This window comes from Anthonomus grandis, chromosome 8 (genome assembly GCF_022605725.1).
Source record: "Anthonomus grandis grandis chromosome 8, icAntGran1.3, whole genome shotgun sequence".
NCBI lineage: Eukaryota > Metazoa > Arthropoda > Insecta > Coleoptera > Curculionidae > Anthonomus > Anthonomus grandis.
This window is the reverse complement of record NC_065553.1, coordinates 6,638,744-6,666,428: the sequence shown is the minus strand read 5'-3', so window position 1 is coordinate 6,666,428 and position 27,685 is coordinate 6,638,744. Positions and strand designations below refer to the sequence as shown.

Here is a 27,685-nt window from a genome sequence, read left to right as displayed (position 1 = left end):
TAAAAATAAGATTTTCTTTCGAAAGTCAGAAATTAGCTAAATCTGAGATACCTTTTTAATCGATAGGGAGCTATTAAAAGCTGAAAGGACCGTTATTGGGAATTGCATAAATAAAAGCCAGAGCCACAACATTACCATTTCTGATATTAAAGATGTATTAAGAAAAGAGACTTTTCCAAATGCATATACCCTTATGCAAATAGCATTAGTTTTGCCAATTTCTTTAGCGTCCTGCGAACGCTCTTTCTCAATGAGAAGAATTATAAATTGGTTTAGGTCAACGATGGGTCAGGATCGATTTAATTCTTTAGCACTAACCACTCTTAGTATTGAAAGTGGTCTAACAAAGTCATTGTCGCCAGATGAAATTTTAAAAGAGTTTTTAAAAAAAGGAAATCGAAAAGTTTTATTAGAGTAGTTATAAGATAATTTTATTGGATTTCATTTCATTTAAGGACATTTTTAATAAATTTTGCTTTTACTATTTTTGAAGAATTATTGCGTTTTATTAAAATGATATTGGTTTTGAAGGTGGCAGACAATGGAGAAGTAATATCTAATTGTCGAATTTGCATTGTCATTAATTTAAACAAAGTTAAACACAACGTTTTGGTTGGTAAGTATCTCCAACCGTTACCATAAAAACTGAATACCATATTAAGTGTAAACTGTTAGTTTACACTTAATATAAGATTTTAATATAATAATGGTTGGAGATACTTACCAACCGAAACGTCGTGTTTAACTTTGTCTAAATTAATTAAGTCCGACAATTAGATATTAAAATGATATTATTTTGAACTTTGAAATTTTTCTTGAAAGTTTAAATTTTTTTAAAAAACTAGCGACTTTTGACTTTTGCTGTGTATTCAATATACTCCAATACATATACAGAATAGTTCATACATTATGGATATTGCAATAAAATTCAGAAACGTGTTCCTTGGATGAAACCTAATATGAAAATAAAAGTAAAAGAAATTCATGATATTATGTATATAGTACAGCAAATTAGAATAGAAGCTGTTTAAGACTATTCTTTTTTTTTAATAATTTTAACGACTTATAAGTGAAAATGAAGGTGCCCACCAAAAAATTTGTTACCTCCGGCGGACATTTCTTTGATGGCCACCCCCTCACCTCTTCGTGTAACTCTGCCCCTGGATGGGGGCTTTAGCCCCCCCAGTTTTGAGGCTCTAACTTCGCCCATGTTGGAACCGTCCGACGTTTTCCCTGTTTTCAGTTGTGATTAGTAATACATATATAATATATTTAATTTTGGGTGTGAAATATTTGATATTAATAAAAAATCATGTCTAACAGTGAAGAAACGACCCACATCGTTCTTGATACTGAAAGAATTATTGTGGAAGTGGAAAAAAAGACCAGCGCTGTATAATAAAGAAGTGAAAGAATACAGCGATAGAAATGCGAAAGAGAAATTATGTACAGAAGTATGCGCAAATGTAATACCAAAATGGCATGAACTATCAGGTGCAGAAAGAAAAGACAGAGGTAGGTAGATTATATTTTTATTACTTTAAATAATACAAATTTTAGAAAATGTGCATTAAATTTTGTCATATTGCCAAGCAACTGAACCTTGCGGAGAGGTAAAATAATTTGCAAAATATTCTCGTACTTGCATACCCGATGTATTAGCTCTTGTTCCAGCAGGTCGAATGGACTGTAAAAGGCATTCGTATGATTCCTCGTGAAATTTTATACCATCGTGTTTTCTTACAAAATTATGTAAAACGCAGCACGCTTTAATGATTTCGTCAGAAAATTCTATTCCGACATCTAAGGGACGATGGAAAATTCGCCACTTATTGCTCATAATTCCAAATGTACATTCTACCATCCGCCGAGCACGGGTTAATCGATAGTTATAAACTCGTTGTTTTGGTGTGAGGTTTCTTCTAGGATATAGTTTGGAAATCTGTTGTGTTAAAGCGAATGCCTCATCCCCGACAATGACAAAAGGTATACACTTTCCTTTTTCATCGTGAGGTAATGTTTGTGGGTTAGGAATGTTTAATTGGTAACTTATTAGTCTTCGGCCAAAATTTGAATTTTTAAATATATTGGAATCACTGTGTCCACCTTAGGATCCCACATCTATTGAAATGAAACAATAATCGGCATCAACCATGGCAAGAAGTACTGTTGAGAAAAAATTCTTATAATTGTAAAACTCTGAGCCTGTTGTCTCTGGTTGCTTCATTCTTATATGTTTACCGTTAACGGCCCCGATACAATTCGGAAAATTAGTACGGTAATAAAATTCCTTGTAAATAGTTATCCAGTCCTCTTCAGATTTTTCGGACATGTAAAAAGGTTGCAAAACTTCCCATAATTGATGACAGGTATCTTTAACAATTTCTCAAACTGTTGTAGCTCCTAACAGGAATTCGAAATGCAAAGAGTTAAAGCTATTTCCGGTTGCCAGATACCTGAAATAAAAGGTATATAATTAGTTACAATTTTTTTTTGTTACAGGGAAAGAAGTTCAAAAAAAGTGGAAGAATCTGAAAGACTGTTTTGCGAGAGAGCTTGCTGCTCAGAAAAAAATCAAATCTGGTGAGCCTGCGAAAAAACGTCGTAAATACATCTACTTCGACGCATTGCTATTTTTACTTCCTCACCAACAACCCAGGACAACAAGTGGCAATGTAGGGCCTCCAGGCGATAAGGAAGAACTGTTAGACCATAATAAAGGACCCAGAAACGATGATGGAGAGCTTTCAAACGATCATGGAGGTCCCAGGAACAACAACGAGGAGACTCCACGTTCTTTACCCTCTGCAAAACCTGCACAGAGGAAACCACGCAGTCTTTCCAGCAAATTTTCTCATCAAATATCCACATATGAGGCTTCGTTATTAGAGATTTTAAAGGAAAAACAAACGGAGGAAGTTTCAGAGGATAAAAACTTTGCTCTTATGTTAATTCCTATGTTGACCAAACTAAACGACGAGCAAAAACATTTTGCCAAAATTGAAATACTAAATGTGATGAGAAATGCAAAATTCTATACACAGCCTGGGCCATCAACACAAACTAACTTCCATCAGTACTTCCATCCAGGCCCACATAATATGCAGCATCAAACCTCTGTACGTTTGCCAGCAGCTTCGCCTCAATTTTCCAATACAACATCTGTAAGTTTGCCAGCAAGTTCGCCTCAGTTTTCCAACCAATCTGATAAAAACTCTTCCCTCCAACCTACTATTCGGAATTTTCGAATAATTTTGAGTCATCAAGAGATTATGATAGCGAATTATATGACTTGTAATCATAATGTATTAATAAACTAAAAGGAATAAATTACTTTGCGATTGTTCTTATTTACCTTAAAATACTGCTAGTCGCTCTTCAGGTGGTATTGCCTGCCTCCATGTAATATTTTTATACGTTATATTTAGCCCTATTAATTGAAGCAGTGTACTAAAACTGTTCACAATTAGCCGATAATATTGAAAAAATTTTTTGGGATGCTCTACCAAACTAGAATGTATTTTGTAAAATTGTCCTTTAATTAACCTTTGACTAACAATAAAATGCACCCAGTACTTTTTTTTACGTTGCTTTCTGGCGGTATTACGCAATAGCAGAGCTACTACAGAAGTTGTTTCAACAAAATGCATTTCGAAAATACACTAATATTGCGATTTATTACTCGCTGTGCGCGCCCAAATTTTTTGTACTCGAAAATATTTGCGATTGCGACTAGAAGTCGCACGACAATAAATCGCCAGTGCGCGCTTAGCCTAAGAATCGCTGCTATTAAAATAGCAACTGAATTTTTGTAAGCAGGCACCTCGTCTGCTAGCAGGCGCTTCGACAGCTGATTGTCTGGTGTCTCGTTGGTTGCAGCGGCACAGCGACAGCGGCACTAATATTTAGACTGCGACCTGCCACGAGTGGCGACACCCATCGGTTTTTTCACCCATTTTTTATCTTTATGGTGCGGCTTCGGCGATGGCGTTATCGGAAAGAAGTCGGCTTTTAATATTTTAAAAATTAAGGAATAAAAATAAAAGCTTTTAGCGATGTTTCTTTGTCCACTCGGTCTGTTTATAGTTTATAATAATTGTTCCTTTTGCAAATTCGCTCATAACTTTTTACAGTATTTTACAGTTTAAAATTTAACAGTTTAAAGTTTACACTGTTTACAGCTATGACTAGCTATGTACGACATGTACGTATCGAATAAAACTCAAATAGCACCTGCTATTAAATAGCAGCTATTTTCGACTGCTATTTTTGATTCGCATTAGCAAAAGCATTTGCTATAGGAAAATAGCAGGTTTGTCCCAACACTATCATGCACCAAGTTTATACGAGCAGCTTAAAGTGGTTTAGTAAAAATGGGTTTAAGATAATTCTTATGTATGAATACCCATAAACCGCTTTAGCGATCGTAAACCGGTTTAACTAGTCAGCTCTTCCAATATTTTTTTTTAATTCCTAGGTTGGTTATGGTAAAAATCTATTTAATCTTAAGGTGGAGTCCCTGTCTTAATCTTCTCATGTAAGCACTCACCAAATACCATGTTTACACATTAATACCGTTAATGCGCCTTAGCGAAATGCGAATTAATATAAAACGCACGTGTAGACACCCGTAAATCGTTAAAGCGTTCCTAGTTCGCATTATTGTAAAACGATTTAAACATGTGGATGATCCCGCTGTAGTGCGCATGAAGGTTCCGGGTTTACGGGAGAAGATCGCATTAATTTTCAGTGCTGCCAACTAATAAAAATTTGAAAACAGAGACAGGGAGAAAAAATTGTCGCTTTGATTTTGTTGTGGTGTGCCTTATGGTGTTTTCGCAAACTTTAAAGAATTATATTCTTTTATCAAATATATTTTTACTCAATCTCCTCAAATATTTATCAATAAATTATTTAGGTTGAAAATAAAAAACAGCTGGTTAACGTCAACTTTAAAACCTCGTCTTAAAACCGTTGTGTAAACACAAGCAACTGAAAAGTGAAAAGAGTAATCAATACGCTCCTCTAGCAACACATATATCCATTAGGGTTGAGTAAAATTTCACTACCTGTGAATCATTCACTGTGAATAAAAAATCACATTCACGACTTGATGACAACTTTCCACATTCAATCGTATTCGTCCGCGCCCGATCTCGCATCAGCGATTGGCCGTCGTTAAACAGACTATCCGATTCCCATCGTCTATCCGATGGGATTTGTGGGGAGAAACGAGAGAGACGGATGGGCGATAGATTTATTATGTCAATTGGAGACACGTTTTGATCGTAGCTTATAGCAGGAATTTTGGCGGGAATAGATGTTAACTTATGATTCGATTGATATTGATAGCCATTGAGTGCCTATGTATCTGTGTATATTTTAAATTCTTACATTAATATATTTTAATCGGTTTCATTATCTGTATCTTTCTTATTAACAGTTTGATAGTAAGTACAAAGTGAATAGCAAAATTGTGAACGAGGCGTTTTCACATAAATAATAAATTATTTGTGGTAACTAGCTACCCAAGTAGGTAAGCTTGATTCTTTGACCAAATGGTTTTTTTCTTATTAATAATTCAGTTTTAGCTTGTGAGAGACTGAATATTAGTTTTATAATTGAAATATGCCATTACCTGCGAAAGGAAGAAAAATAAGTTATTTATGGAACTTTTTTACTCAATTGGACGAAAGTTATGCAAAATGTAATTTGTGTAGTGCAAAATTATCCTACAAGACTAGTACATCAAATTTGAAAAAACACATGGAAATCAAGCATCCCACAGTCTCGTTAGGTTTTACAAACGAAGAGTGTTCATCGGACTTAGAAAATAGGGTAGGAAAATTATGTCATATTTTTTGTGCAATTTTCCACTTTTATTCTAGGTTTTTGGAGGTGATGATCCTACTTAAATTAATTTAAATTTATTCTTTATAAGGTAGAGAATATTTCGGAAATGGACGCTCATAAATTTCTTTGATGCGTTTTATTTATTATCATTTTCGTTTATACGTGATGTTATTTATCACTATTTAAATTTTTTTTAGAACTCCCAATTGTCGCAGTTGACTACTGGTGAAAGTGTTGCAGTATCAAGTATTTCCAAAGCTGCAAGAAATCCAAAAAGCACAGATGAAAGCAGTGGATCAACCAGATGTTCCTAGTTCCTTAAAGCCATTGCATTCTAATTCGGGCCGTGTTACAGGACCTCGTCAAACTGCTATCTCTGCATACATTTCTAAAAGAGTAACACCAAAATGCAAACAAAATATAGATGATAAGCTGCTGGCTCTTTTTACAGAGAGTTTTCAACCATTAAGAATTGTAGAGGAACCTGCCTTCCGTGAATTTGTAGCAGCTTTAAATCCGTCTTATGAATTACCATCAAGACACACAATATCAAGAACACTCATACCTGCAATGTACGAAAAATGTTGAAACGAAACTCGTCTTCTTTTGATAAGTTCTAAGAAACTGTGTGTTACTACAGACTGTTGGACGTCGATAAATATGGCTATCACAGTGCGAGAATTTTGTACCAATCTCGCTTCTTTTAGAGTGCTAAAATTTATCGGTTCAACATACTTCCATAAATCTTGCTGCTGAATTAAAAAGGGTGCTTAAAGAATGGAACGTAGAAAATAAAATTCTGATGGTCGTTTCTGATAATGCAGCCAATATTAAAGCTGAAATTCAGAACGAATTAGGTTGGAAACATTTTGGTTATTTTGCCCATACCCTAAACCTTGTCGTGAATGATGGCTTAAAAGAAGAAAAAATAACTGAAATAATTACCAAGGTAAAGGGTATCGTAGGGCATTTTAAAAGGAGTCATACGGCTACATCTAAATTACTAGCATATCAGAAATCGCAGGGAAGTGGAAATCCATTGAAATTATTACAGGACGTGTCCCCGCGGTGGAATTCCACATTTTTTATGTTGGAAAGATTTTTATTACTAGAAGAGGCAGTAAAAACCACAATGGCTCTAACTAACATGGATGCGGCTAATCATTTAACAACACATGAATGGGATATTTTGCGGCAACTTTGTCAAATTTTAAAACCGTTTGAAAAATATTTAACTGCATCACTTGTCATTCCACTTACCAATGGATTAATTTCAATTTATAATAATTTTGCAAAGCAACAGTTTCTAGAATGTATAAAAAATATTGTAAAAAAAATTGGTAAATCACTTGATGAGAGGTTTGGAAAGTTAGAAAACAGCAATAGTCTATCTATAGCGTTATTTCTTGATCCACGGTTTAAACAAATTGCCTTTAAGGATAAAAATAATGCAGAGATTGCAAGAAAAAATATTATAAGCCTAGTTGCAGAAAAGTTTTCAGTTCAACAATGCATCGACAAAGATAAAGAAATAAACGGGATATCTAAAATACCTTCTGATCCTATGTATAGCAATGACGAAATATGGGCCGAATTTGACGAAATTGCTGCGCAAAAGACCAACCAATAATAGGTGCATCCACTAGCAAAGCAATCGTTGAAATTCAGAGATTTTTAGACTATGAAAGACCACAGAGAAAAGAGGATTCATTAAAATGGTGGAGAGAAAATAAGCACATGTTTCCCCATGTTGCTTTAGTTGCCCAAGAACGCCTTAGTGCCATTGCGACTTCCGTGCCCTGTGAAAGGCTTTTTTCAAAAGCTGGACTATTTGTGTCGGAGAGACGAAGTCGACTTAGTACCAGAAAAACTCAAATTTTACTTTTTTTTAATTAGTAATACCAAATTTTTAGGATAATTACTATATATTTTATAAAAAGTTTTTAATGCTATTAATATTTTTTTATTATATAAAAGGAGAAGTTATTTTAGGTTTGTTATAATTTAAAAGTCTATATTTTATTTTAGATTTATTAATTACTTTACGTAGCGATCTAGTGAATATAGTACAAAATATGGTCAAAAACTAAGAATGCAAAAAAAAAAAACTAAGAGATGCAAAATAAATTATTTTTATTGTACATATATTATATTTTATATTGTCATGCTTATTTAGTTTTTTTTACTGGATTTTTATTATGATAGAATATTTTAATTTATCCATTTCTGAGAAAGGTCGAATATTAAAATATGTTTGTTTTTATCATTATTTTAAACTTTTAAGACAATTATTTCTTATTAGGACATAGTGATATAAGTTTTGAAAATGTCTATATGGAAATATATATTTTTTCAAATATGACAACAATGAGTCATTGTCAATGATATTGTCTCCAATTTTGATTTACTTTTATCCCCCTTAATATTTGTATCTGGGTATAAACAATCACGATACAGTAAACACAGAATAGTAATACTTTTCTTATTATTATGCGACTTCACTGCCATGATATTACACTACACGATAAGCAAACTCGCCAACCGGCGCTCAATCGTGAATTCACGTTCACAGGTTATATTCACAGCACAGAAAACAAAGGGAGGATTCATTCAAAGGGAGGATCCTCCCTTTGTTTTCTGTGATTCACAGTGAATAGAAAATCGCGTTAACAGTTATACCCACAGTAAACAGCTTCTGAGAAGCTGTTTACTGTGGTTATACCTGTGAATTCAAATTCACGACTTAGCTCAAGCCTAATATCCATATTACGTATACCGTGTACAGCACCTGCAACCGGAATTATGTTATGCCGGGTCCACACTGACCTGAACAATGTTCGCTAACACATCGCTAGCTAACAAAAAGTTCACGAAGCATATTTGTGGACGATCGTTATTTAAAATTGCAAACACTAACATTCACAGATAGATTGATTTGGGTCGAACATTCTGAAAAAAATTGCTATTGAAGTAAAATGTCTAGTAGTGAGGATGAGCTCATTCAGTGTAGTGCGGCAATCATTTTACTTACCAATAATACTATAAGGAAAAGAAAAAGAAGGTGGTGGGTTAAAACAACGTGCAGGAAGTTGTAATAACTAAATACCAAATTACCAATGGAACAGTGCAGTGTCGAAGCACTGCACTATTGGCAACACCGCAGTTTCATATGCTTTCTGCACGCTTTTCCTCTGTTAAACAGAGAAATGAAGAGGGTACAGTCGAGAATCATACGAGAGAGAGGGAGAGAGCTGCTGTCAAAGTCAAAATGCCAAGACACAATGATATCGGGCGCAAGCCGTGTTGCCAAGCTTGACGAGATATAATCAGATCTGATGATTTTGATACTTTTTTTCGGTGATTGGTGCATTTTTTTTCTTTAAAAATATGTACTGATCAGAAACTAAATAAATTGCCAACTTTTTTGTAGCTCAGGTGATTAAAACTGCAGTCACACTCGTCAAAAATTATTGCCTTTCGCCCCTTGTCATATAAAATCTTATAGCGTTTAGCCTATATTTGTGTTCTGTGCGTTTAGCTTTAATCACTTATAATATATAATTTTTTTGGCTAAGATATTTTACTTTTACCAAAATAAATTTAAGCCGAGGTGGAGGCATATCATAAGAAAAATAATTAAATAAAAGAAATCAGTTCATCGAGAACTGTCGCTAGTCGTTTGAATCGTCTGTTCTCTGTAATCACTATTCTCTTAAATAACGGTTAAAAGTATAAATTCATTCTAAGAGTAAAACTGGCAACACCGAAAACCTTCCCAACAAAAGAAGAAGAGCGCCGAGTGCAGCGCCCTCACGCGATTAACAAAATATTTACAAAATCACAAAATGGCGAAATCGCTTCAGTCGTGTACATTTATCTCCCGCATTGCCGTGTTGTTTAGTGTGTTACCAGAGAGGAGCCCTGAGTGAGCCCGACAGACGATTATTACCGCGATCAGTTAGCGAATCGACGAAAAATGGACGAAATAAGTGAAAAAACGGTCGAAGAAATGGCAATTTTAAAATCGGTCGACGCTGTCTCCCAGAAAGATGGCGTCCAAAAGAAAGGCGCGCGCGCCACGCACCCTACCGACCAATCGGCGAAGATGATCGACGGCGATGCGACGGCGCCGAGACGCCGACGTACGAGACGCGGGAAATCCAAACGTAAAGCCCCCTATCAAAAGTACGGGAACCGCAAGTCTCACGTAAAAATGTTGAAGCCGAGAATCGTAAAACCGGAGGCGCCCCACAATGATAACCAGTTCTTGCTTGAGGATCATGGTGGGTTCGAGGAGCTCGACGAACGTCTCAAAAACATCGATCAAGCTTCGACTTCTTCAATCACTCGCACTAGAGATTCAAGTTTCAGTGTGGACTCTGATGGAGAAGAGTTTTACTCATCCCCAGATGATGAAGATGAATTCCTTATGCAAGACTTTAATGACCAGTATAAGAGTATTCAAACAGAACAGTTACAAACCATGTCAAAACAAGAACTTATAGAAGAGTATCTTGCTTTAGACAACCGCACTTCTCAGAAGAATAAAGACCTTGAGGAATCCATTTTAAAGCTAAAAGAGGAGCTGGATAAGCAAATTAAAGAAAAGGAACAATTGAGGCAGGAGAATGAACTGTTACGAAAGAAGCTGGAGCAGGGCCAAGAAAACTCAGACTCTGAGGATTCAGACTCAGATTCTAGTGACTCATGCAGTTCTAGCAGCACTTCCTTAAACAGTAGTGGATCAGAAAGGTCACGGAGTCCCATTCAAAACAACAAGGACTATGGTTATACCAATGGACACACTTCACCACCACAGAGAGTTGATGCTGTGTAAGTTTTTAATGTTTGTGGGTGCTGTATTTGATTTTTTTTTTGTCAAGAATTGTAATTACATAAATGTAAACAGAACTGGAAACTAGTGTTTAAAAAAGCTATTTAGTTTATGTTTTGCTAAATATAAAGCAGGGATTGCTCAGATTACAGTTCTGGCAGTAAAGGCAGGGTATTTATTGATGTAATTCTAAAAATTATGCTAACATTTCTTATGAAAATATTGTGGTTTAATTCTACAATATTCAATAATGTTGAAGTATTAATATCAATTTAAATTTGTATTGTTTTCTGTTTTATGCTGGTTTTAAGTTCTAAATGTATTATCATTTGGATTTAAAGGTTTACCCAGGGTGTACATAAACCATAAAATTGGTGTTCACAGTTGAATTTCCAAGTTACAATGAAATGCAATCCATAAAATAAAATTACCAATATAACATATACCTAATCCAGAAAAAAATATTTCTATATCATTTTCCATCCTTATTTTGTTTTATAACAGATGAAAAGAAATACGAACAAGGGAATGAAGTGTGAGAATAGCACAAAAATATTATTTAAGAAATTAGAATGTCTAGTGAATCCATTATTGCATAGGTATATTAATTCTAAACTGAAATCTACTGTGAACTCCCAACTGGAATTAAATTCTTATAAAGCAGTAGTAAAAACTTGATATAGTAATGTAGTATTTAATGGTTTATGATTTCAGATGTGCTGTAATGGTTACCTTGTCATTGTTAAGCCTTTCTTTTTCAATTTTCAGTTTTATCTCTAACTTGACTTAAATTGGAACTTGAGAATGCTACAGATTTAGTGATTTAAAACAGGAGATTAATTAAATAAATAAATATTAAATTTGCTACACCCAAGTTATTATGATTTTTTTTATTTTTTATATTTCAAGTTGGATACCTTAATCCCACTTAACTTTATGTGCTCTCTGCAACTATATTAATTTTTCAGAAAAAAATTATTAATGAAAATAGGAATAAAATGAATGTTTAATTTTTTTTTGTTTATTTAAATTAAGTTAAATGAGCAAAAAAAATGTGGCTTATTTAAATTTATACCAGTGAAACCAAATTATCTAAAAAAAATGAATTCCATAAAAGTAATTCTTCTCAATTGCCCTGTATTATATTAGTGAATGGCACTCTGCTTATTTTGTTAATATTTATTAATAGCACTCAAATGTTTCAATATTAATATGTAAAGAAGTTGTAGTTATAATTAAAATATGCATTTTTCATTCTATGGAAAGTTTTTTTGTAATAATTACTAATTGTAGTATATATAATGAGATTTATTCCAAGAATAATCCATTTTTTTTTTTGTAAAATTTCTCTCTGAAGTGAAAACATTTTGGGGCCCCCAACTGCAAAAAAAAAGTTGTACATTGTTGATAAAAATGTGATCTCATATAATTTAATGTTTTATACGAATTTTTATATTACGTTAAGTGAAAAAATAAAAATGGTAAACCAGAATGTTTTCATTATAAGTTATTATAGGGTATATTGTTTTGTATTTTTTTTTTTTGAGTTAGGTACTTATATTTAACATATTTGGAAGTTAAATAATATAATAAAAGTTTACCGTAGGTTAAATATTTTGTTTTATTTACACTATTCCTGGGGTATAGAGTATGTCCAGTGATGTCGAAGGCAAGCAGATAAATTATAATTTTAATTTTTTTCATAAAGTCTACAAAAAATGTAACTTGTTTAAAATTAAGCACTAACATTTTTAAAAAATGAGTTAAAAAGATTTTAGACCCCTTATACGAAATTCAGTTTTTTTTCCATCAAGAACACTTCTTTTGGAATATTAATGTAAATAATTTTATTTAATAGATCCTAGAATTTTAGATTAGTTTTAATTGTTACTTTTGAACATTGAATACACATTCAATGTTCTAAGGTTATACCAATGGACACACTTCACCACCACAGATAGTTGATGCTGTGTAAGTTTTTAATCTTTGTGGGTGCTGTATTTATTTATTTTTTTTTGGTCAAGAATTGTAATTACATAAACAGAACTTAAAATTGTGCTAAATTTTTTATAAACATATTGTGGTTTAATTCTACAATATTCAATCATGTTGAAGTATTAATATCAGTTTAAATTGGTATTGGCTTTTATTTCATGCTGGTTTTAAGTTATAAAGGTATTATAAATCAAATTTAAAATTACAAAAATACCTTTTTTACTTACAATTTTTAAACTTACTATATGACTTTTCCAATCGGGACACCCATCCACTTACACCGAAGGTAAGAGCCTATACCATCACTGCTGAAAGAAGTTAACTCTGCTCTTCATTTCTGTTGGAAAATAGAAACTGAAAAATGTTTTTTTTTGCAAACTAAAGTAGCAAACCATTGTGAGAAAAATATTGCATCCTTTACCAGGCTGACCGAACTATCTATCTTTGTCGATCATACTAACACAGTTTTGTTAGGTATTGACATCAGTATAGTGTCATCAGCGTAGAAGATCATATATTTAGATGTAATTGACGGAAATTCAGTTGTATACAAGAGAGGATTATAAGACTGATCCCCGTAAGGCACCTTATGAATAATTTTATTTGATAATAATATATGTATAATGTTGCAGTATTATCTGAGCCAACAACACATTTCACATCTCTTTGACCAATATGATCTTATTAGTTGATCAGGTACTCCCTGGGCGTCCGACCTTTCCAACTATAATACCAAGTATTTAAGCATATTTTTTAATCAATGCATGACATGGCAACAGCACATTAATTTTATCAATAAAAAAATTAGAGGATTATTGTTCAAGTTTTATGACTTGAGGAATATGGTTTCAAGTACATTATATTAAAAAAAATGTATCAAGCCTTAGTGGAATCAGTGCCAATATATTATTACAACCTGGAGAGCTGCATGCAAAAGTGTGTTAAAACCCTTATTTGTAACTGAAAAATATGAAAAAAAAACCACATTGTTAAAAAATAAAATGTACCTAACATTAACCTTATTTAGAGAAGACAAAAAACGTTATATATATATATATATATATATATATATATATATATAAGAAAAAAAAATATACAAAGAATACTTTTTATATATATATATATATATATATATATATATATATATATATATACGTACCCCTGTATAATAAACTTCTAGTAAAAAATTCTAATTATCCAATCTTTACTTGTAAAAAAAGTATTCTTTGTAAATGTCGGCCTGAGAATCCGTTTATTAGATATCTTCATTTTAAAATCTAGATACATTTTAACAAGTTAACAAAATAAACGTAAATTATTTTTTCTAAATTACTTATTATAATAAAAATCATAGAATAATTAGGTACCCTAAATTATTTGTCTACGTGACCTCCATTCGTTTGTATACACATACAAGCCCTCTTTATTAATGAAAATCTAAGGCTTTGAAAAATATTTGGTTTCAACCTGAAATACTCTCCAGCTGCAATGATTATTTCCCTTAAATGATCCTCGTTTAAAATCGGAGCCATAGCCACAAACTCTTTCATACATCCCCAGACTGAAAAATCCAAAGGTATAAGGTCGGGCGAACGGGGTGACTACGGAACAAGACCATCTCGATCCCTACCAATCCAGCGATTAGAAAATACTTGATGTAAATAGTTCCTAATATTTATAGCAAAATGAGCCGGAGCACCATCGAGTTGAAACCAAAGATTTTGTCTTAAATTTAGAGGCAAATCGGGCAGCATTTCTTGTAGAAAAAACAAAAATTAATCACCAGTCAAATTACCTGGTAAAATGACAGGTCCTAAAAGAAAATTATCCAGAACACCTGCCCACTTGATGATCTGTCTCAACTATGGCCCTCTTCAGCCAATATGTGTGCGTGGATGTGATGGATATTTGTCATGCCGTTTCTCGTGAATGTGGCCTCGTCAGTAAACAGCATCGCCCTTATAAAATCCACATTTCTATTATTCATTTCACATAACCATGTACAAAAAGCAAGTCTTGCCTCGGGATCGTCGGGTATTCGGGTGAAGATGAAATGGGTAAAGTTGTTGAACTCCGTAAAATATTATGTGTCTCGGTTTTTTCAATTCTCTAGTACTAATGTTTCGTGATTCTTCGTCAAGTCATAAAATTTCTTCCTCTTGCTCTAATTGCACCACAGGAGGTCCGCCGCGATTAACCTTCTGTCTTTCGATGAAACTTTCAGTCTGCCTTAGGCAGTTAATCAAATTTAAAAAATATTTTTTCTGGGATGAAATCGATTTGGGAATGTCTGGGTATTTACCGTTTACAATAACATCTAAAACTTTCCAAACATCAAAAACATATCCGCCATTTTGGAAAAGGGTATATTTCTTGGTCTATGAGCCATTATGGTTTTATAAGTTGTAAGAAAACACACCAAATGCAAATATGTAATTAAAAAACGTAGATTTATTTTAGGAGTAATTGAGAAGCTTGTAGAGAGTGTCAGAAGCGTTTAAATTTGTTACTTTGACAATACGTAAAAAGTTACTGGATCCCGAGGTCAGCCAATTTGTTTAGAAAGAAGTATCTAGATTTTAAAATTAAGATATCTAATAAACGGATTCTCAGGCCGACATTTACTAAGAATACTTTTTTTACAAGAATAGATTGGATAATTAGAATTTTTTACCAGAACTTTATTATACAGGGAAACAAAAAAGTGTTGGTATTTTTAACACATGCGATATACCGCAGGTGGCGCCCTGCAAGGTATAGCAAATCCGTAAACGGATTTCAATTTGAAACACTCGACTTATTTAAAAAAACGATTCTATATTTCTTATTTTGACGCCCTGTATATTGAATACCGAGCGCCCAATTAAAAAATGGCATAACGAAAGTCGCATTATTTTGGTCCACCCTATTTATGGCCGACGGATTGGTCTCCTTTTTCCGGACACCCTGTATATATAAATTCCACAGCATATTCAACCATTACTAAATTGAAACAAGGTCCAAAAAGCTCAACACACTTCGTTTGCTTCGACTCAAAGACATATTTCGTTTACCTACCTAAAATATTAAGTATACTTCTAAAGAAAGAAGACATGCTATAAATTACATGAAAATGAAAAATAAGATTGATCTATAAATGTTTAATAATTTCGAAAGCATGTGTCATGGTATATCCTGTTTCAATAGTATATTTTAATTTTGTATCTTTTTCTGGTTTATTAATACTGTACATACATTTTTTGTTTGTTTATTGATTAATTATTGAATCATCTTAACTTTTCCATAGTGCTTATATAGGTGGACACACGGGCAGCTCTGCCTATTGTGCCCCAGAACTATGCATACTAGTAATTACCTATATTGTTATTTTTTTGGGACATAAATGTCTTCCTTTTTACATCGATGGACTAAAAAACGAAAGTATTGATATTTTGGAAACATGGCAGGTTCATTGGAGAATATACAACTAAAATATTTTAATGGCATTTTTGTTATTATAAATGGCGTACTCTGTATGTAAAAAGTTTGCAGGTCGTGAAAAAATCATAATTCTTTTCTCCAAGGAAATACAGTTTAATGTTTCAAAGGGAATCGACATTATACTAGCGTATTAATAATTTGGACGAATAGAAAGGAAAAGGCAAATAAATAGAACTACAAAAATAGAAATCCCTTGTTTTTGTAATTTTATTATACTTAGGATTAAAAATAAAGGTAAATAAGTTTGTATAATAAGGTGGTTATCTATCTGGATAAATTGCAGATTTTAAAATATGTGACAATTAATGTTTAAATTTTAAAAATGCTTTAATTCTGCACAAAACGCCATGAATATAAAGAACTATCATGTATAAGATCAATTACAACGTCATATCAGTCTAATATTCTTACTCAGTACATACTAATGTTAGAATTCTTAAGACTGCATTCCCAAAAACACTTTGCTATATTGCACCATAAATATATAATAAAATTCGATCGTATCTTATATTTTATAGCTATAAAAAACCTAAAAGAAAACTGAATATGTGACTTTTAGTGTCAGGAATAAGTATAGCTGGTAAGTTAGTATATGTTAATAGTTCTTAACATAATTCTATTTTAGTTAGAGAAAAAATATTTTTTTAAGAAACATGTCTGTTGGATGAAAATTGATAACTATGCCATTTTAAAAGATTTCGATTTGGTTTTATTAAATAAAAAAATAAACTACTAAAAGATAATTTATTTATAGTAAACTTTTATTTAAAGAGTCTTTATCACAAATCTGTTTCGAAACACTCTTTCACTGCTCCATAAAATTAATAAGACTTAAAATATAACTGCCAAGATCCTCGTCCTGATTGGTCCAGGACACATAAACGGTCTTTTGCGATTCATCCTCCTCTCCCTCCACTTTTACCAAAACCGATTCCACCGAAATCTCTCCCTCTGAAAAAGTCACTCCCCACTGCGGAAGTTTTTCTGTAAGTAGCACGTGGAGTTTATGCGCCGTGGAAACGGCCGGACCATTGTCATTGATCGTTTTTGTCGAGGTAAACCTTCAAAATAAAAGGTAAAAATTCGAGCCAATTTTTTTAATAATTTGGATAAACGATGCAAAATTGGATGGACGGATGGGTCATAACAGGACGAAAGAGGGATAGTAAAAGTATAAAAAGTGAGTACTAGAAAATGGGCAGAAGGAAACCAAGAGAAGGAGATAGAAGTGACTGCTTCAGGGATGGATCCTCTCAAAGGGAAGCCGACTAGCACTAACCACTTTGGAAGAGTGGCATGGGTTCAATAAAAAACAAGCGCCACCTGTTGTATCCCAGATGAATAATAAAATATCAATGACCAACAAAACAGGAAATTACTGAAAGCCATATACCTATAAACTTGAAAGAAAATCTCACAAAGAAGAATAGACAGGGACATTTTTAAATATAATAAATTATATTGAGCCAAACTAATACTATCTACAAGTATTATGGTGTAATTAATAATGTACTTAAAAGAAATAAATTAACAATAATAATAATAACCCTTTACTTTGGATATGAAACTATCTGCTATTAAATTACAGCTTTAGTGTAAGAGCACCTTAAAACACAGGAGAGAAACAGTAAAACACAGAGTTTATACTAAAAGTCCCCTGTCTCACTTAACACCCCTAAAAAGATTTTATAGAAATTACTTTAAAAAGAAGCTCTGCCTTTCTTAAATATAGTGTCTATAATCTATATCAATGGTAGAATCTAATATACTGTTATTTGAGATAGAGGAATAGGCCTATTTACCCAGTTTACAAGGATACCTTACGGTTTATTATATTGAAATAATTAATATACACTTAATTATTATGATAATATTCAAAACAACAGTGTAGCAGCGAAATCTAAAAATGGGGGTGATAAAACGAATTTTTGAGGTTAGTATTTAGTATAATATACTACAGTAAAGCTAACAAATGTCAATAAAGCAACAAATGATATGACTTCGGTTTACTAGTTAGATCGTTTACTGACTGTATGGTTCACTATACATCATAAACATCTACTTATAGTAGTAGATCAAAACCATATCAAGAAACAAAGGCCTGAAAGTGAAAGAATACCCAGATTAAGGAATCGCCAATACAGTAAGTAGGTATAACCATCAATGGTTAAACTTTAACTGTATGCTTGAGTACATTTATATAAAATTACATGTGTAATATGTAGAGTATCATAATATTATAATAGGTAAAAATCTTAGGACTTATCAATGGAATTGGCCTTTTCTCAGGAACGCAAAACCGGAGACTAAACAAAGAACCTTGAAAAAGTTGGGATACAACTACACCACTTATAACCCCGCGCTGTATTGCAGTATGATATTTAGTATCAATTAACGAAAATACCTAAAAAGGTGAGTTTTCAACTTTCCATTGCACTAAAACCGGCGAAAGTACCAAAAACTCAACCTTCTTCAAAGGCCTGTTCTTTAAGACTCCTAGAGATCAAAGAAATGGTTTGAGTGGGGATATAGAAGAATGACCTAGGATCTCATTGGCTAGGATATGACTTTTGACATTAGTGAAATCAAAAACATTATTATTATGATAAATAATTTGAGTTTCATCATAAGGGTTGAAAACGATTGATATCAAAAATAGAATTATTACTGAAATGATAGCTGTCATAATGTTGTTGGGATATCTTATAAGATATGAAAAATAATGCATCTTCCGGTACCTTCACGATTCGATACGATAGTTTTTCATTTCAAATTCAAAATAAATGCATTCATCATATAATTTACAATTATTGATAACAATTAATACATTTAGTCATACATTATTATCAATTTCAAAAAACCGTGCGCACAGGGTAGAAATTAACCTCTGTGGCGCTGCCGTTCAGAAACTACAATTATCCAAAATATATACATATAATTTTCGATGGAAATTTTATGCGCATACAGATGTAACTGAACAATTAAATAAATAAATAAAGCGATGAAGAGGTATCGTGTACACGTGCAGGAAATGTGAAATATAAAAAAAAACAAGCAGCGAAATAAGTATAATAAATGTAAATAAATAAATAAAAACCAGAGAGAGGGACATTAAAAAAATATATTTTCTCACCTGATAACGTGTCTATTTATACCAGCTTCCTTGCAGGCATCATCCACGTCCATTAAACAGATATTGCTGTCCTTCATGACTAAAACTCCATGTAAAATTCTCCGCCTTTTAGGATCCGGTGGAAGAGCGTTAAATTTTTTCGCTTCCGATTTTAATAAGGGCAAAGAAACATCTATAGGGATTTTTACTGGAGTAGAAATAACGTTCGTTTCCCCTAAACATTACACATCATTAAAATAGTTACTTTTACTACTGACAACGAGACTTACCGTTCGCCGGGTTAAAACATTTAATATTAAACTCCTTTTGGATTTTCTCTTTTAAAAATGCGATTTTTTCAGCCTCACCGTGAACCAGTATAACGTTACGAGGCTCGCAATATTGTATCAGTTGCATTATTCCTAGAAAATACAAATACTAATTAAAAAAAAAACACTTAAAATCCCTCTAAACACAATAGAAAAATAGTTACAATATAAATTTTTAAATACAACTAACAAAGAGATTGCCCAATGAATTAAACAAAGTCAAAATGTGCTTTATTTCTTTAAAATAATGAATAATTGTTCTCCAAGCTATTAAAAATACCTACTTTACCTGTAGATAATAAAACAGACAGTACTCTATAAATAAGTGTACAAAATAAGAAAATATAGAAACATTATTAATACAATTTTTGTCAGCAAATTTAACATCATACATTAAAATGCAGAACAGAATAAAAATAAATACATGTACACATGATAACATATAATTAACTAAGAGTGTATGCAGTCGCTGTCTAAATATATTTATTGGCGTTGGCTTTTTAATGTTGCATGGTACATACATGATTAAATACCTTTATGCCTACATAGATGATATATTTCTGCCGCAAAGTACATGTAGGAATAGGCAGATGCAAGTTGTTTATTTGAGCTGTCACGTACCTGGGATGTTCTGTCATGAATTTATGACGATGTTTGTATGATATGCTATCCACTTCCTGTATATAGATACTCGCGCCGATAAGAACACTCTCTTTGATGAACAGAGGTCTACAATACTCTCTGGGTTTTCCCTGGTAATGTACCGGAGAGCCCGTTTTTGCAGAATTAGAAATGACTGGACAAGATAGCGGGGAGCATTTCCCAGAAACCAATACCATACCTAATACGCGACTCAATCAAAGCAAAATAAATAGATCTACCAACCGATGCACCAGTTCCTCAGTTGTTAACCTTACCGCAAAACGGCCTGAAGATATCACCTTAGCAAGACCAACGATATGCTCTCCAAAAGCAAGATTTTCATCTATGGTCAATCAAGATAACTGATGGTTCTGTGTTGCTTGATGGTAATACCACAGCATAAAGAAACCAGCAGTTGCACTCCGCTCGAAAATGTAAGCGAACTAATAGCATCCTTAGCCATGTTCTCCGGATGCCGAGCTCACTGTTTATCGAACTGTATTCATAGGTGTATCGCCTAGTTCAGCGCCGTACTTAGTGACTATTTTGATAGCGTTTTTACAAAATTTTCTATATCGTCGTTGTTAGATGTAGAAATGCGATGTTTATTTTTGTTTAAATATTTTGTTAATGTATGAACTTTATTAATGTTAAAAAATAAATATTTGTACTATGTAGGTATTTTTATTTTACAAGAGAATAATATCTAAAAAAATGTTTAAGTCCGGCTCTAGCCAAGGCAAAAGCCGCGTGGACCGTAGCGAGTGTCAGCGGCATCCCTACTATAAGCAAATATGCCGCGCCTGCGTTAGTACACATGCACCGAACTCGCTTATTCAAGCCAATGTATTTTTATTGAAGTGCGACTGCTGGTTTCTTTATGCTGTGGTAATACCCCCAAGAGATACTCTCTTCAGAACCTACAGCTCATAACCTTAGTTTTGTATGCATTTAACGACAGGAGATTCGAATCAAACCAGATCTTTAATTGCTGAAAATGTGTTTGCAGAAAAAAATGCAGAGACTTGCTGTCTAAGCTTTGTACCATAAAATCGTGGTATAGTCAACAAATACTGTAAATTTCCCCTGAATGTCAAGGTCTGCTAGATGATTAACATACAGAAGAAAAAGCACTAGACCTAAGACAGATCCCTATGAGACTCCCCAATTTACTGAGTCATACCCTGAACAAACAGAACCAATAAACGCAGGCTGACACCGATCTTTTAAATAGGAGGCAAACCAAGCTTGTGCTATGTCCCTGACGCCATAGGGTGGGAGCTTCCGTAACAGAACCTCATGACTGACAGAATCAAATGCTTGTGACAAATCGCAAAAGACTGTTGCGGAAACTACACATCCGTTCATCGAAAAGAAAGTTATAGATAGCATCACCGGTGCTTACCTTTGCTTGGTATCCAAATTGATACCTGCTAAGAATGTTATTTAGCTTTAGAAAGTTTATCGTCCGGCTTTTGACCAGCTTTTCTACCAATAAGATCAACACCAATTTGAACATAGTAGACAATAAAGAAATAGGTCTAAAATTTGCAGGCTCACCAGGATTTCTTTGTTTGTATATATAACAAACCTCAAATATAAGATATACAACATATATACAGATTTAAATTAAAACTGTCTTGTAATTTAATTTTTTCATTAAAGTTGCCAAGACATATCAAAATTCTCATCTGCTGAAAAAATCACTCACTAATTTGATTTTTTTCTACTTTTATGATCTTAGTATCTCTCTTTTTAACATAATTTTTGAAGCAGAAAAATAAAAATAGTTAAGAAAAATTATTAATATTAATTTATTTATTATTAATTATTTATTAATAAAAATACTAGTAAAAGGTCGCGATTTTTTCAAAGGCCTTGTCATAAGCTATTAAACTATTTAAGAATTTAGTGGTCAAAAGTGTAATTTTGCTTTTTGAAGCAGGTATAAATATTATAAGAATTTACTTTGAACATTATAGTGTTTCCCCATATTTCAAATGAACTGTAAGTGACCTCTTGAATGACAATTTCCCAAATATCTGGACAGGCAGAGGCAATCCTAATAAATGGGATTTTCAATCCGCCTGATTTTAATTTTGTCGAGTATTACCGTAGATATTCTTGAGAATTTGTGACTAAAGATTGTGTATTAGAAGTGATATTTTATTGGTCAATAGTTAAAGAAAACCGTTTGTTACTTGTCAACGTTTCGAATTATATTTAATTCATCTTCAATAGATAGAAAGAAATTATTGTTTCCATTTTTTGTAAATATTTGTGAAAAAATAATATAAATTTAAGTTAACATTTAAAATCCTGTGATGTGTTTTTTTTTTTAATTTTACGAGAGAGAACTACGACTTTGATAAGCGTTTTTAAAAGTTTTCCTTTCCCCCCCTTCTTGAAACTACATGCATACTGTCTTTACATTAATTTAAATTTTTATTATTTTTTTACGAATATTTATAAAAATGGAAAAAAAAAGGTTAAACAATATTTCTGTCTATCCATTGTGGAGCCCAGAAGATGTAAATATAATTCTAACAGTTGGCAAGAAAAAAACAGTTTTCTTTAACTATTGTATAATACCCCACAAATGCCATTTCTATTACTATATAGTGAAAGCGTGCAATGAATTGCGAAATAGCTCAGAGGTTATTACAAAGTTGTAAACTAAATTGTTTTGAGAACCATGAATCGCATAGAGCAAAATTGTGATTTTTTCTACGTGTTTGTTCAATATTTGATTAAGTAAAGCATGAAAAATTAATACGATTCTAAACCTAACTAATACTTTCTTTTTATTTCTTCTCTTACTTTTTTTAAAAAATTTACATTTATTCTTTTATATAATAAATCTTTAATAAAACAATTATACATATTTTTTACAGTTCTAGATTTACCTAAATTTATAGCTTGGCAAAAAAGTGGTAAATGCAGATTTTTTTGATTTATTTACCCTTAATATTTCTGGACTCATTAAAATCAAGCTAAAACTTTCATATGAACGTTTTCTGCGGAAAGTGAGCCATACATTTTTTACATGACATAATATATTTCTTTCTTAATTAGTTAACGAAAAAAAAAAGGTAAAAAATATACAAGATTCAGGGAAATATTTTTATTTTGGATTGGAAATTTGTGTTCAAACTCAAAATTAACAAACAAACTTTAAATTATTTAAAAGTACAGGTAGCAAATTTTATCAAAAGTCTTTTTTGATGTAAAATTGTTAATCAGGCAGGGTTATATTATGGCAATTCTAAACCGCATAATGCTAATTCATTTTTAAGCAAATTTGTTGATGACGCCAAGTTTTTGACCGAAAATGGGATTATATTTCAAGGCAAAAGTTTGAAAAAAAAGTTACGCTCAGATTTAGAGTTTTGAAATAAAATTCAACCAGAACACCGAAAATAAGTTGTTTTACCCAAAAATTTTATTAATTTCTGATTTATTTGACAAACAAATAAAAAAATACCCTGATTTTTTAGGCTATTACGTCAACCTGAAAATTTTATCAAAGCCTGACCTGAATTTTTTTATTTTGGTAGCCCCTTCAGCCCCAAGTTTCAGGTAGGCCACCATAAGTAAGTGCCCCAAAGGTGGAAAAAATTCTGGGTTGCTTAAAAATTATAAGTGAATTAAAAATGTGGATTTTTTGCTAAACCACTGTATTTCGATTATAAAGAACGATAAATTATTGGTTTTTGTAACCTCCTGTATAACTTCTATTTGAATTTAAAATATGCCTCTTTTTCCAATAAAATAATTTTGTTTTCATACAAAGAAGAATATCTTTAACCACTATAAAGTCCCTTCAATATAGGAATCTATATCTTCCAGATAAGTACTATGATAAAAATCCTACCTTTAGCATCAGCATGAGCTGAAAAACTCATATATTCCACAGATAACTTGACATCCACCATCTGCCTGTTTTCAAACTCCACCTGTTTAGCTCCATTTAGAATTTTATGCCCAACAGTACCCTGGACACAAAAACCTGTAAATATATGTGAATTAGACAACCGATTTAGCTAGAATTAACTTGAAAAATACCAGGCATTATAATCATATTATTTTCATTTGGAGCCCATTTTTTAAAAATTTGAAGGCTCAAACCAGCATGCAACATGCCAGGGGTGGCAAACACCACCATCGGGCCTGGATTATCTATATACTGACGATCAAATGGTTTTATATGTTTGAAGTCAAACATGTTCCTGCAAATAATTTGATAGTTATAAAATTACAGTTTTATATTAACTTATACCTTCGAACAAAAGTTTTCCTAATTTTTTGATTTGTCCATGTAATGAACATCTTATAGTAGTTATTGGCTTTTTCAGTCAGCCCTAGAGCAAAATAAATGGGCGCTTTTAAGTTCATCCTTTCCCAATAAGTCTCTAATAAAATACACAATTCTTGTGCCCTACCAAGTGCAAATACCGGTATAAGCACCTTACCACCCCTAAAATCCAGAACTTAAATTGCAGATACTAATAATGGTTAAAGACCACTTTCTTACCTATCAATACACTCATGTACCTTCTTCAAGAAATCTTTTTCTCTACATCTTTTCGAATCTCTTATGGTGGTTGCATAAGTAGACTCAGAAATGAGCAAATCAGGCCTGCATTTATCTATCCAGGCTGCCCCCAAATGCCTGTCAGGGGTCATATTATAATCCCCTGTATAGACCACAGATTGTGACCCCACTCTTATCCAGAACATTGCAGCTCCAAGCACATGTCCAGCATAATATGCTTTTATTTCGAGTTCATTATCAACCATTACAGATTGGTGTAATGTTACTGCAACCACTTTTTTCATACAGTCTTTAATGTTTTGGGATGTGAAGAAGTTTTGTTCCCCTAAAGCAAATTAAATTATCATTCTAATGCGACTCAGAGTAATATATGGTTTTTGTTTTACTTAGCTGTTATGGTAAATTTGTCATTAGAGAGAGCAATAATGCAATGAAAAGTAGCCCCTTTGTTTAACAAGAGTGACAAAAAATTAAGGAATATAAGAGATTTCACTGTTTTTTTTTAAAAGCTAAATACTTATTATTTCTTATTATTATGAAGTCCAGTACAGCTTTTGCTGATATTAGGACACCTTCTCTAGAATTGATAGATTAAACTAAGCAATAAACTAAAAACTAGAAAGCAATAAATGGGGCTAGCCACTTTTTACATATCATTACATATTTTTAATCACAAACAAACATCAGAACTGAAAAAAATTGCAAAAAAAGAAAAATAGTATAATTAAACACATATGTACTTTTTAGTGCATTGTATAAGTTATTTGTATTATAAATAATTCCATTAAATTCTGATTTGAAATTGATATAAAGTTCATAATCGCTCAAATGTATTTAGGAGTTACTTCTGGTGTTGATGACTTGTGTACTTTATCATTTGTGATGAATTAAATGTCTGGTAAGGTATTTTATAAGATATCTGTGTAAATTCTATGATTAGGTAGTGTCTTTAGAAAATTATTCATTGTGTGAATAGCTCCCATCTTTAAAAGCAGACCCAAGTATTGTTTGCCTGAATTTGCAGATTTAAAGGAATTTTTTTTATTTTAAAAAAGTTTTGTCTTTATTCGGTATAATAAGACCATTCTGCAGAACAAATTTGTTTATAGTATATTGCCGAATTGGCATTAATTTTTTAGTTTGTACAGCAACACCATAATATTGGCAAAAATAAGGTATCAACCATTTAACTCATCTTTACCCAATAATAATAAATTTAAAGAAAAAAAAAAGACCTCAGGACTGGATACTGAGGTAAGCGAGTCTTACTTGTTGTTTGTTTATGTTCATCCATTTTAATAAACAAATAACAATTATCACTATCTAGATAAGTTTTTTTCTTGACAGTGGGTTTAAGGTTAACTTTTGGTTTATAACAGCTCTTCAATTAAAAATATAAAAGATATCAAATATAACTTAGGTCTTCTTGAAAAATTAGATATGATATATTTGTTTCACAAAAAATGTCAAATGAACAACCATGCTTTTAAAAGTTCATAAATTAAAGACTTGACTGGTATTAAATATCTTGATCTTTGGATTTATGAAGTTCTTAGTTGGGAACAACACATTTAAATTTAATAAAATAAATTGTATGCAGCAGTAGTGGGTGTTTTAATGACTTTCTTATACTGTTCCCAAACAGCTGCTAAGATCTATTTACTATTCTCTTGTTTACTCTCACATACAGCATTTGACAAGTGTATGGTTTCTAACGGCACAGTATTTAAATAAAAATTTTACAAAATCAAGCAATTTCTAAATAAAATTAAGTCAACTCCATATTTAAAGAAAACTAATTGGAAACCATACCTTTCTTTTCTACAGAAACTTTCCTCATATCTTCAAGCAATATAGGGGCAATAGCTTTAGTAGGATGGGTCATATAAATGGGCCCATTATACCCCACCATCTCAGACATGTAAGGCAAAGCCCCACAATGGTCCAAATGAAAATGTGAAATTATCACACAATCGATAAATGGAGTCAAGGGCCCCTCTGGGGTAATATAGGTGAAATCTGGGAACCTTCTCTCATCATTGTATCTAAAACATTGTTATGACAATTTAGATATTTTTAAATAACATTGATATATTAAACGGATATAATTTGGTTGAGAATGTACCCCATATGCATGCCGCAATCCAGCATTATGTTCTTGCCTCCCATGGAAAGAAGGATGCAACTTCTACCGACGTCTTGGCCTGCCCCTAAGGGGGTCACTTTCAGTTCTGGCATGATCACTTTTTTGAAACAACAGTCACAACATTATACCAGTCACATAAATTACTCAAATTTAGGAGAAAAAGGACACCAGAGGAATTTAAATCTTATAAATATAAAAATAAACAAGTTGGTATGGAATATTTTGAGGTTATGGTGCTTCTTCTTCTTCTGTCTAGTGCCTATTGGGTTCGGTAAGGCTATTTTGGTCTAAGCTACTTTGGCTGTACCCATGAACCCTAGAATCTCAGGACGTTTAACGCTTATGTCGAGATGTGTGTATATAGAGAGGGAGCTGGGTCCGTAGATTGGGGGGTAAGCAGTGTTCTTGGTATATATAGTCGAGTTTCTTCTTCTTCCTTTTTTTCCTTCTTAATTTTTTTGCTTTCTTCTTATATGTATCCTCTCTTCTTTGTTCTTCTGCTTACCCAAGTAGGGAACTGACTTAGTCACTAGCAAGGAGCCTTAGAATTATAACTTTGCACTTAAAATGATCGTTCGATTATGGAGTTCTAAGTGAGTTAAAGCTGTAACGTACAAGCTTTAAGAAACGTGTTGATACCATAGCGTTTTTACCATTCGTTAAGATGTGAATTAGAAGACATGAAACAAGTCAACTGATTTATTTACCCACTTCCACTACTACCTACAACTAGAAATAT

The 27,685-nt window shown here is 32.5% G+C and overlaps 3 protein-coding genes across 3 annotated transcripts; 2 read left to right on the top strand and 1 right to left on the bottom strand.

Annotated features, from left to right (window-relative positions):
* The first annotated feature begins 283 nt into the window (after positions 1–283).
* LOC126739761 (uncharacterized) lies at positions 284–3,320 on the top strand. The gene is made up of 3 exons (XM_050445561.1): positions 284–287; positions 1,324–1,515; positions 2,503–3,320. The coding sequence occupies exons 1-3, from the start codon at positions 284–286 to the stop codon at positions 3,318–3,320; spliced, it is 1,014 nt and encodes a 337-aa protein (XP_050301518.1).
* A 6,355-nt stretch (positions 3,321–9,675) lies between these two features.
* On the top strand, positions 9,676–12,299 carry LOC126739635 (protein HEXIM1). Its single transcript, XM_050445404.1, has one exon. The coding sequence runs from the start codon at positions 9,830–9,832 to the stop codon at positions 10,688–10,690; it is 861 nt and encodes a 286-aa protein (XP_050301361.1). The 5' UTR covers positions 9,676–9,829; the 3' UTR covers positions 10,691–12,299.
* A 4,593-nt stretch (positions 12,300–16,892) lies between these two features.
* Positions 16,893–27,188, bottom strand: LOC126739633 (integrator complex subunit 11). The gene is made up of 9 exons (XM_050445401.1): positions 26,926–27,188; positions 26,613–26,845; positions 24,780–25,125; positions 24,525–24,722; positions 24,311–24,474; positions 24,120–24,254; positions 19,565–19,696; positions 19,296–19,509; positions 16,893–17,223 (listed from the first exon to the last, which is right to left on the bottom strand). Exons 1-9 carry the CDS (start codon positions 27,036–27,038, stop codon positions 16,968–16,970), a joined length of 1,791 nt encoding a protein of 596 aa, XP_050301358.1. The 5' UTR covers positions 27,039–27,188; the 3' UTR covers positions 16,893–16,967.
* Positions 27,189–27,685: the final 497 nt, after the last annotated feature.

What these genes read in the sequence shown, in the direction of transcription:
- LOC126739761 (XM_050445561.1), top strand. An exon ending in TGCAGAAAGAAAAGACAGAG is followed by an intron (nt 1,516 to 2,502) that starts GTAGGTAGATTA and finishes TTTTTGTTACAG; the next exon opens with GGAAAGAAGTTCAAAAAAAG.
- LOC126739635 (XM_050445404.1), top strand. Translation starts at nt 9,830, where the DNA reads ATGGACGAAATAAGTGAAAAAACGGTCGAAGAAATGGCAATTTTAAAA.
- LOC126739633 (XM_050445401.1), bottom strand. Translation starts at nt 27,038, where the DNA reads ATGCCAGAACTGAAAGTGACCCCCTTAGGGGCAGGCCAAGACGTCGGT. An exon ending in TAATATGATTATAATGCCTG is followed by an intron (nt 24,255 to 24,310) that starts GTATTTTTCAAG and finishes ATATATTTACAG; the next exon opens with GTTTTTGTGTCCAGGGTACT. An exon ending in ATAAATAGACACGTTATCAG is followed by an intron (nt 17,224 to 19,295) that starts GTGAGAAAATAT and finishes TTTATTTTGAAG; the next exon opens with GTTTACCTCGACAAAAACGA.